Source organism: Watersipora subatra, chromosome 1 (genome assembly GCF_963576615.1).
Source record: "Watersipora subatra chromosome 1, tzWatSuba1.1, whole genome shotgun sequence".
Lineage (NCBI taxonomy): Eukaryota > Metazoa > Bryozoa > Gymnolaemata > Cheilostomatida > Watersiporidae > Watersipora > Watersipora subatra.
Window position 1 is genome coordinate 52,985,536 of NC_088708.1, and position 11,815 is coordinate 52,997,350.

Below are 11,815 nucleotides of genomic sequence, written 5' to 3' on the forward strand. Positions count from 1 at the left end.
GGGAACCTGACAGAAAACATTAAGTTATCAACTATAAATTTAAAGGTTTCAGAAAGCAGTTTAAGCAGAAACTAATTGGGTCTAAAAACATCAACAGATCAGATGCATCTTACATACTGTAGTTGACCCTTAAAAGCCCTTGCTGTACAACTTCTCCTTAAAGGTTGACTTGCAACAAAATTCACATTACAGTTATTTGGTATCAAAATATTCACCATGTCTTACTCTGCTGTGTTGTAGGTGCCAAATATGTGGAAATGTGATTGCGAGCTATTAAAAGCTCCAAAACGAACATTTAATCACTGCCACCACGAAAACGCCGTAGATCGGAATTTCTTTCCAAAATGGCTCACGTGATAACATCACGTGTCAAAACAGTAACCACAATGTTTGAGTACGTCATGGGAATAAAGCAATTCCAAACTACGGCGTTTTCGTGAAGGCTGCGATTCATTGTTCATTTTTGAGCTTTTAAGAGCTTGTAATCACATTTCCACATATTTTGCACCTACAACACAGCAAAGTAAGACATGGTGAACTTTTTGATACCAAATAACTGTAATGTGAATTTTGTTGTGAGTCAACCTTTAAACTTACAGAGACTTACAGAAACTTTAAGCTTACCAAGAGTATAAAATTCACGTGCCATTAAAAACAACAATGACCGCACCAAATTATGTTGTACCAAAAGGAACCAAACCAACATAAAAGCCAGATTGGTAAGTTCCAAATGTGGAAGGAATTTTAGAAGCCCTTTTTAGACAATTTTTGATAACAACTTATGCACATCTTAATGCATGACATGCGACTCTTGCAATATAAAAACAAAATAAAATTTGTGAATTGTAATATCACGAAAATCAAAAATGTTTACATCAAGTTTGGTTTTCATTGGCTGCCACTAAAATTTAAATACTTGATCAGAGCAAATGTTTCCATCTGAATCTTATGTCTAGATGTCTAGCCCACTTGAACAGCAACATTTGAACCAGGCCTTAGAGGTTAGTAATGCCATGTGAAGATATAATACTAATCTACCGATAAAACAAACGGAGAGTCTACAAAACATGATAATCTAGAAGTTACTAGAACACTTAAGACACTTACTCCAAAGTGTTTCATGACGAAGTCCATCCAAGTCTCAGCACAAGCAACGTACTCCTGTGTAAGTAAAAAAACTTCTGATTACCACACAACATTATGAAATGTTTACTAAATTTTCTGAAACTTAACTCAAACATCCTGCAATTTTGAACTTAATCTAATTAAGTCGATCAAATGCAGTGAGTAGCGATGAACTAGGTGTATTGACAGAGATGTGTTGGCAAGTCTATTGCAAGGAACAACTCTTACTGTAGGTTCCCTTAGCTTAGTGATAAATTTCCAAACTTCATTCAAAATCTTCAGCTTGTCACTCTCAGGAGGATCAGCAACTGAGAGCCTTGCGCCAAGGGAGTTGTACAGGACATACTGTAATATTCACAGACTCGATATGTAATACAAAATGCTTGCATCAACTATGCTAGGTGGTTGAACCACCATTGAACCATCAAGAGTCATCTTTTTGCAGTTTTAATGAAGAAGTTGTGTACATAATATCTTATAATCTGCTCATAGATGAGACAAAAACTCAGTGTAATGTGTGCCCAACAAATAAGTCTAACTCCTCTAAGCAACAGAACAGTAACTAAATACAAAGATGCATAGAACTGTAAAGTGGATGCTACATAACTAACAGAGTCATATATATTAAAGTAGAGTGCTACAATATAGTCACACACTATACTATAATATTGTAAAGGTTGTACTACATTAATAATATTTTATAACATCGGTTGCAAGCGTCAACAAATACATATACCGTGTAATATATTATAAACTATGACATGAACAGACCGGCGCGAAAACGAACTATAAAATGACAGTACATTAAAATATTCATTAAACCTTAATGTTAGCTAAGAATGTCTAGTCATATTAGTCTGAGATTATGTGGGATGCTACGTCAGACAAACTCTGAAATGATGAAGCATTAGAGTGTGCTGGTTCAAACTTTAGGCTGTAGTTTACACTCGTAATATATCTTTATGCTGTAGTTTACACTCGTAATATATCTTTATGCTGTAGTTTACACTCGTAATATATCTTTATGCTGTAGTTTACACTCGTAATATATCTTTATGCTGTAGTTTACACTCGTAATATATCTTTATGCTGTAGTTTACACTCGTAATATATCTTTATGCTGTAGTTTACACTCGTAATATATCTTTATGCTGTAGTTTACACTCGTAATATATCTTTATGCTGTAGTTTACACTCGTAATATATCTTTATGCTGTAGTTTACACTCGTAATATATCTTTATGCTGTAGTTTACACTCGTAATATATCTTTATGCTGTAGTTTACACTCGTAATATATCTTTATGCTGTAGTTTACACTCGTAATATATCTTTATGCTGTAGTTTACACTCGTAATATATCTTTATGCTGTAGTTTACACTCGTAATATATCTTTATGCTGTAGTTTACACTCGTAATATATCTTTATGCTGTAGTTTACACTCGTAATATATCTTTATGCTGTAGTTTACACTCGTAATATATCTTTATGCTGTAGTTTACACTCGTAATATATCTTTATGCTGTAGTTTACACTCGTAATATATCTTTATGCTGTAGTTTACACTCGTAATATATCTTTATGCTGTAGTTTACACTCGTAATATATCTTTATGCTGTAGTTTACACTCGTAATATATCTTTATGCTGTAGTTTACACTCGTAATATATCTTTATGCTGTAGTTTACACTCGTAATATATCTTTATGCTGTAGTTTACACTCGTAATATATCTTTATGCTGTAGTTTACACTCGTAATATATCTTTATGCTGTAGTTTACACTCGTAATATATCTTTATGCTGTAGTTTACACTCGTAATATATCTTTATGCTGTAGTTTACACTCGTAATATATCTTTATGCTGTAGTTTACACTCGTAATATATCTTTATGCTGTAGTTTACACTCGTAATATATCTTTATGCTGTAGTTTACACTCGTAATATATCTTTATGCTGTAGTTTACACTCGTAATATATCTTTATGCTGTAGTTTACACTCGTAATATATCTTTATGCTGTAGTTTACACTCGTAATATACCTTTATGCTGTAGTTTACACTCGTAATATATCTTTATGCTGTAGTTTACACTTATTAAATTTCACAAAGAACTTTCTCAACTTTAACCTTTGCACTAAATCATAACAAACACCAACTACTATCATAACAAACACCAACTACTATCATAACAAACACCAACTACTATCTGACAAAAGAACCAAGTCCTCAACTATGGCATCTATAAATAAAATACTTCAAACTTTCCTATTTAATGGAAAAAAAATGTAAAAGAGAGAAAAAAAGATGGTGAATTCGGCTGATCCAGTACATTCAGCATTGTAATTAGTTGGGAGGCTAAAAATATTGAGCTTTTGGTAACTAAACACTATCACAAGATGTGAATAGGATGTGTCAAGCAATAATACCAATAGAGTTACCAATAGAGTTACTCCATATAGTGTGAGAAGGTCCATTTGAGAAAAATAGAGAAATAGAAGATAATACCTTAGGAAAGCCTGTTTCTTCACACTCCTTTATCATGGTAACAAATGTGAGAGCTTTGTTGGCAATATACTGTGGGTCAGCGGACCGTAATATCGCATTCAACAAAAGTGCACTAGAATGAACAGCAAACACTGTGAACTGAAATATATAGTCACTAGCAGTTGTGCACAGCAATGGTAAATAACAGCAATGCACTGCAAGGATAGCACTGGACTGCAGTAGTAACTAAAAGTAGTGCACTGCAGCAATAACTAACATTAGTATACTATAATGACAATCAACAGTAGTGCACTGCAATGTAAATCAACAATTATACATTGCGATAGTAACTAACAATAATGCATCACAATAGTAACTAACTATATTGCACTGTAATAATTACTAACTCCATATTAGCTACAATCATTACGTGAGAAAGGATTTCACAAGCAGCTACTGATGACATCAGCAATAATATTAACTAGAAAAGAAAGAAGTTCATTCAGGAACTAGTGCTGCCTCTTGACATATGAATAATTATACTGATAACAAACACTGGCTATTTATAAATCAAATGTGTTAAACAACGTAAACATATCAACTAAGGAAAAGTGTTTAATGTTTGAAAACACGCACATATTTGAGGGTTGAAGAGAGGGAACGCAAATACCTGTTAGCGTGTTCATTGACTCGTGCAAGTATGTCTACGAGCACCTCCTCCCCTGATCCATTACAGAGACATTGTAGAATCCAGTCTATTGCGGGGCTGTATAAACTAAGGTATCCAGCTATGCTCACATTCTGCTTGCTTACAGAGTCCAAGACACGAGTAGACTGAATCTAAAGGTTAGGAATATAACCTTTAGAATTAACCTTTAACCTTTTCCATATTAAGTATAAATATAGATACATTTATTCTAAATATGAAATATTTTATATGGCAACAGGTTGAGTAATAAAAATTCTGTTTCCAGGAGTTGAACCGTTAAATTCTTATGACACAACATCTCTCTCTCTCTCTCTCTCTCTCTCTCTCTCTCTCTCTCTCTCTCTCTCTCTCTCTCTCGACACAACAGGGAAACTTCTTTCTTTAAAAATGTGAGAGAGAATTGTTGGCTGCACCTGGTATTTCCTCAGTAATTATGCATATGTATAGCAGTTTTGTGTACTGCTATCATTAATGGCAATACTGAACGACGAATCAACATTATATAAGCTATTATCAATTAGAAATGATCGAAGTTGCTTTTTCCATATCAAAGAAAAACTCGTGTAGAATACAGTTTGTTGGCTAGTTACCATCCACTTCTGCCTAACCTAAACTAAATGCACCGCCATGTTGTTCAGTTTAGGTTTACAATAAAATAATAAAAAATAAAATGAACAAATCCTACAAAGAGAGAAATAAAGTGGAATCAAGCAATCAAAAGCAGAGTGAGAGACAACTGCAACAATGTTGTTGCTATCCTGGATTATTGTGACACTAAAACATCTAACTCACTGTCAGTAAAACAATCACTTACTTGTCCATGAGTGAGCAGCATGTCATCAAATGCCTGACCGATGTAGTCCTTTTTGGTTACCTTCAGTTTTAGACCGACCTAAAATATAGGAAGGGTGGTATGAGAGACCTCTCGCATTGCAGAAAGTTTAGCATGAGAAAACTAGATTATATTAACAATGAACGCTAGTAACAGTATAAAGGTGATTATTTTATCTATTCAAAGTATTAGCTTGTGAAGTAAGATGTATGGGAAGCCTGTGTTCTAACAGTTCATATTTTTACTTTAACCTTTTATATAAAGGTTTGATATGCAAGAGAAAACTTTGACAAATTGTAACTGCTACAGACAATTTATTAGCAAATATATATAACTTCATACAAATTTTCAAATTAGAATAATATCCTTCAAAGTATGTTAACTTGCGCCAATCATTGCGCTGACTTTTTCATTAGACAAAATCTAATTTTGGTTAAGAACGCAGTCTATGTAAAAAGTGTGCATGTGCAAAGAGCAAGACCGACACAAGCAGGTGTCTGAAATGCTAGTATTTAGGCCACTGACCCGACACAAGTAGCACCTTGCGTATGAAGCCACAAGAGGGTGACCGATTCCTCGTGCCATAACAGACAGTCTAGAAAGGGCATCCACCATTTCGCTGCAAACGAAACATTCAGATGAGCTTGTGAACATAGACAGACCAGATGCGTGTAACAGACACACAAATGGTTATCAGTTTTGACTCAGTGAATTTTGGTTTCTTTGTTCTTAGCTTACTGGTACCAAACCAAATATTATACAAGGTACAGACTAAAATAGAGGCTAACAAAATCTATATATGTATCCATCAATTTATAATCTATAAATCTACAAGATATATAGATATACCTTGCAAAGATATACAGTATAGGAAAGAAGTGGGTAATGTGGACAGTTCTTCTTTTTGTTACAGTTACCACTATTCTATTCACTTTAGAATACTCTAAATTATATCTTTAGCTTGTAGAGTTTGTTGGCTCTCTTTTCTTAATTGCATGTTTTGTTAATAGTTTTTCCAGAATCCCCCATATCGTAAACCACATGATTGTCCACATTACCCACCGATGGTGGGTAATGTGGACAGGTGCACTGGGTAATGTGAACATGTAATTTCTTGTCACTAAAAGTAAAAATTCCCAGATATTTAATTAACTAGAAGTAATATATGCATTTGGTTATATTCAATTTCACGTAAACTGTACAGGAATAATTCAAATCTGACAATATAAGATAATAATTCTACTAAGTCATGGTAATAAATCAGATTGTATTTTAGTGTTGTTGGTATAACAAGTTATGTCTATCTTAAATTGAATGCTGATTGCTTAAAACCAAATATGAGTGCACTTCTGGTTCTTTCTGTATTTCCCTGTGACAGCGGTTTAGGTAAGACTAATTCGAGCTGGCTGTGGCTCACATACTTACAATCTGATAGGTCTGGCTTGAAAAACTTCCCACTCGTGTGCCGGTGAAAGTCTACTTCCAACTCTTCAGAGGCAATAGTTTTAATTAAATTAAGGCAATTAACTTAACATTCATTTTTCTAATTCCAACATTTTAAAAAAAACTCGCGTCTCTTAATCGCAATCAATAGACGGTGCAAAACCACATTCACTTTTGCATTCGTAGTTATTGGCAAATAATTGTTGGACTGAGAAATTTACTTGTACGTATATTAGTAAATTTACTAGTAAGCCTAGTAGTAGTAGTAGTAAACATTTAGACTTAACATTGAAACTAGCAAATTAGGCAGTTTATATCATATACCTTGCAGCACAGGGTGATTTGGACATGACAATGGTAAGGCTAATGTGGACATGTCCACATTACCCTATCTTATATATTATTACAAATTTTGATAAACCTCAGTCATAGTCAGGAGTTGCCTTCTGACAATCAATAGAGATAAACAGCACAATATGCTTTGTTTGTGTGCATATTGCCCCAAAGGTTCCAACAACTTTCACACTACGTAACCCAGATAGTAAAATTTAATTAAAAATTACTATTTGTATGATAAATATTAAGATGCTTACAGATTGATGTATGATGGATAGAGACTTCCAAATTAGCATGTGGCTTCTTCTAACAGGAAAATGAAAGGTTTAATAATATGAAACAAATGGAATTGGTTATAAACTTTAGCTAATAATTTAACTGTCCACATTACCCAGCTGTCCACATTACCCTCTTCTCCCCAATTGATAAATACATTGTATACTATACATTGTATAGTTCTATGATATATTCATACCTGGGTTTAAAGAAACCGTAACACTCCAAGATGGCTGCCTCCACATAAAACCTTGGAATCAGCTCTCTAATCGAGGCGATCTTAAAGAACCAGTTTTGACAAGTCTCTTTCGCCGACTCTGGCACTTGGTCAGGCGTGAAGTTGGCTGGGCAAAGACAGACCAGGACATTTTATTAAATATGAGAAAACTAAAATTACGTAAACTGTGCAACAATAAAAACCCATTAGATGCAAAAAGTTTATTAAAAGACATGAAACATGTACCTGGTCATTTTCAAAACAGAATGATGCTGAGGTTATTATACAAGCGTGGTTAATATGGTTCAGTATTGTACATGGGCTTACTCCTCTGTAACAAGAAAATATATATATATATGTATATATATATATATATATGTATATATATATATATATATGTCTGACCAGCTATAGCCTTTAAAATCTAGCAATGAAAAATCCGTATCGCAGAAGATTTGATCTTGGAACTGCCCATTCGCAAGGTGACAAGTAATCAACTAAGCTACACGAGACGCAATGATTCCTTGGGCGATATGAGTCACTATCCGGGTTACAAAATTCATAGCGACTGTGTGTTATGCGCAACGTCATCAAAGCTTGCTCTCACGGTTTTTATCAGTAAATTTAGCAATACGAATACTAGCTTACTTTACTCAAATTAGTCAATGGCAACTAATTACCTGCCACTGTTTATAAGCTGTTTTTTAATACCGGTGCAACGCCGGACATGCGGCTAGTATACTCATATTTATCAGATATGTCTTTGCAGCCTTAACAACACTTAAAAAATCTCTTTAAAATTGTCACACTTTGAATAAGCAAATTCTAAAATAATAAACCTGAGAAGAATTTAGACTGCATTGCTACTTGTTTAAACAATTTGATTATAGTATTTAACCGTCATATGCTATTGTAGAACTAAATACATAAAATAAATATTACCTCTCAAGTGAGTGAATCTGAAATCTGATGAGCGTGAGAGCTACATAAAATAATTAGCAAACCAATTATGGTCAAATATTCTACAAGTAGAAGAAAATATAAGAGCTCACCAGGAAGCTGGAGAGGCTTAGCTGACCCCGGTGGCTGATAGGTGCTTTTCTCCCAAATTCTGTCATAAACGAGTGTGCCGAAAGTGTCAAGAATTTCTGTGACAAGTACAAATTTGCTTGGGTAGAATTGCATCACTGAGATGTCAGCCAGCATTTTTGAACACTACAAAATTGTTAACTCATGTAGTACAAGCATAGCAACTACTAGTACGTATTACCAAAAAGAATAAATATTTGTAAGCATCTATTTTTTATATATTATTGATAAGTTATATATAAATAATTATAAAGATATATACATATTATATATAAAAGTTATATATATATAAATATATAAATTATATACAAAAGTTTAATATATGTAAATATATATTATATATTTAAATATATATTATATGAACATATATTTTTATATATAGTTCATGTCATATAATATTTCCAATATTACATGACATGAAAAGATGAAATAAAAATTTATTTTCCAGTCAACAATAATCTGCACTGTATTTACTGATCAAAAACATTAGGTGGCATCTATTAGGCATAGAAAAGCACTATATCCTGTAGCGACCAAGGATGAAGGTTTTGTAATACAGCAAACTGAACATTTAGTTACTGCACTATCATTTATATAAACAACACCCGTTGTAAGATGAAATATCAAATACTGTTTCCTCTCGGTTCACGTACTCTCCAGGGTGCAAAGAAGTCACCTCTCAGCTTTTAAAAGGTAAGCATGCGTTGCGATTCAGCTGTAAATTTCCAACAAACATATGTTCACTCGAGTAACCAAATCCTTGTAAGCTATACTTGCTAATATGCTCAAACGCTGTAGTTGTCACACTATACCTGCCGTGAATAACACACAGTTTTCAAGAGGTTCTGTATTTTACCCCCTACCTGTATCGCTATCTTCAAAGCTTTAACTTTTTGGTCATCGGTCCATGCCTGAATAAGGGCCCTGTTCAGCTCATCAATCCTATTGACGTAGTCTTGCTGGGATAGGTTGAGCATTTCTCTTACTGATCCATCTTCGAAGTCGTCAAGTTGCTCAAGGCGATTCTTCACCTTATCGCTAACAGTCGTACTGTTCTGTCTAATCGCTGCAACAAAAAGAACAATCGATTGAGCTCAATATCCTTTTGAATTTCAGTAAGTAATACTCCAGTTTATAAATGAAACATTTGATGAGAGTTAAACCACACGAATGCAAACAGTGAATTTTCTTTCATAGTTGTAAAGATGCTAGAGAAATTTCTGTCACTCTCAGCTCTTTGGAATCACATTATATAACCGGTTGACACAGAGTTTGAGTATTTCAACAATGAACTGACAGACTACCAAATGTGTTACATGACTTTCCTATTTTGCTAATGACCTCATCAGCTGTAAAATTTGACACAACAGCTGGTAGCCACAGTCGTTCGAAAGATTACATTTTCTACATAGTATATCAGAGTAATCTGAATTAAAGTGAAAGTTTTCAGGAAGCTCTCTTGCTAAAACAGTCCAGCTAATTTGTGTTATTGTAGGCCAAGCGTTCCTTTTGACATCAAGAAGCTCACTCTCTACAGACACCAACAACTTCTCTGAAGTTGTTGGTGTCTGAAGATAGGAAGTTGAAGATAAGAAGTTGAAGATAGGCTGATGTGATATGTGATATATCACTAATGTGATAGGCTGAAGCGATCAGCTTAGTCAACTTACCTAACTTCTTACTTGCTTATACTTTTAACACTTGAAAATGCGTAACTGAGCAAGCAATTGGGTGCAAAGTACATGTACATTCTGGGTAATTACTACTTTAAAAATTATATCTATTCTGTATATAATAATATTATATATAATGTATAATGTAACATATATATAATATATATATTACCTGATATACAAGTATGATATATTATACCATATTATATGATATATAATATATTATATATCGTATAAAATAATAATATGTATAATATAATTAATATTATATATAATGCAGCTGTCAACTAGCTCACAAAATGGACCAACATATTAGCTTTCTCGATGTTTAAAATTAAACAGGAAAAAATGACCACAAATTACAGTGACCGCAAGCTGACTTCTTACATTTAATTAGAAATTAAACTCTACAATACCTAATTACTAACTCACTTCTAACAGATTCGGAGCTGCTGCTGGTGAGAAAACTTGTGGTGATTGAAAGCCGTTCAGAAGTTGTGTATTTGGAGAGTATGTCACTTTTTCGTAAATTCCAAGGAACAAAAGAGGATTTATTACCTGTATCCTGTTCATCGCTGTTGCTTCTTGACTTTGTGACAGACTATAATGCAGTAGGAAAATATAAAACAAGTTTTATTCAATATAATACAGATATGCGTATTCATTATGATCAGAATTCTATTGGTTCATTGAATTGGAACAAGCTAGAAGTTGTGGTGTTCAAGCAAGTATATGTTTATAAATCTGTTAGTGGTGATAATAACATGTATGTTTCTTACATTAGTCATAGAAGATGATTCATTTGAACCAACAGCTAAAACAGATAATGGATCATTAGACGCTGTGATCAAGGAGAGAGGGTCAGATCCATCAAGGCTTCCAAGTAGTGGATCAGATAGTGGATTGGGAGAAGTTTTTTGGCTTTTTTTGCTTGCAACAGATGGTCGGCTTGATACTTTTATAGTATCACCAAGAGGATGTGAAGTCGTTTTGGTAGAAGTGCAGTGCTGCTTTGAAGCTTCAAAAGCATAATTTCTTTGTCGAGCTTTCCTGCATAAAACAAGTTCAAGCTAACAGATAATCTCAAATATTAAATACGGCATAGTTAGTTTTGAGGCCCTATTGAACTTATAAAGGAGATATAACAACATCGACTAACCGACTAATTTTATAGAGGGGCCGGTAGAGACTAAGCTATCAATGCAAGAAAGCGAAATCTCTCAAAGAGAAGTTTTGATTAAAAAATTGAGAAATGGCATAACAAATCCTTTAACTACAGGTATATATCCAAACAGATTCAGGCTAACAAAAACATTTTAATATAAAAGGTAACGCCTACCAAGTTGCTGCCATGGCGGAAATGAAATTTCATTTCGTAGCGCACAAATCAAGCTACAAAAATACCGAGCAAAAAGCAGAGCCAACGCATATTTTCGTCACGGTTTGTATTACCCATCGCATGTTTGGGATGAATAAAGCTACCCATTCACGAAGCCATTTGTTTTTTTTACTGTTTTGCCTAAGTTTTATAAAACTTTTAAAAGTTTTAGATTCGGAGGAATGGAACACGCCACGACAAAATCATATTGTAGCGCAAATTGCTGAGTATGCTTTCCACACTATTATTA

The 11,815-nt window shown here is 33.8% G+C and overlaps 1 protein-coding gene across 1 annotated transcript in view; it reads right to left on the reverse strand.

The window, feature by feature from the left end:
* The window catches only part of LOC137385810 (VPS35 endosomal protein-sorting factor-like), a 28,582-nt gene that overhangs the window by 9,111 nt on the left and 7,656 nt on the right, over positions 1-11,815 (reverse strand). The window contains 11 exon segments of the mRNA XM_068072373.1: positions 1,108-1,161; positions 1,354-1,470; positions 3,634-3,745; positions 4,283-4,452; positions 5,136-5,213; positions 5,679-5,772; positions 7,408-7,552; positions 8,478-8,640; positions 9,378-9,580; positions 10,620-10,776; positions 10,967-11,237. Of these exon segments, the coding sequence (XP_067928474.1) occupies positions 1,108-1,161; positions 1,354-1,470; positions 3,634-3,745; positions 4,283-4,452; positions 5,136-5,213; positions 5,679-5,772; positions 7,408-7,552; positions 8,478-8,640; positions 9,378-9,580; positions 10,620-10,776; positions 10,967-11,237 (1,564 nt within the window).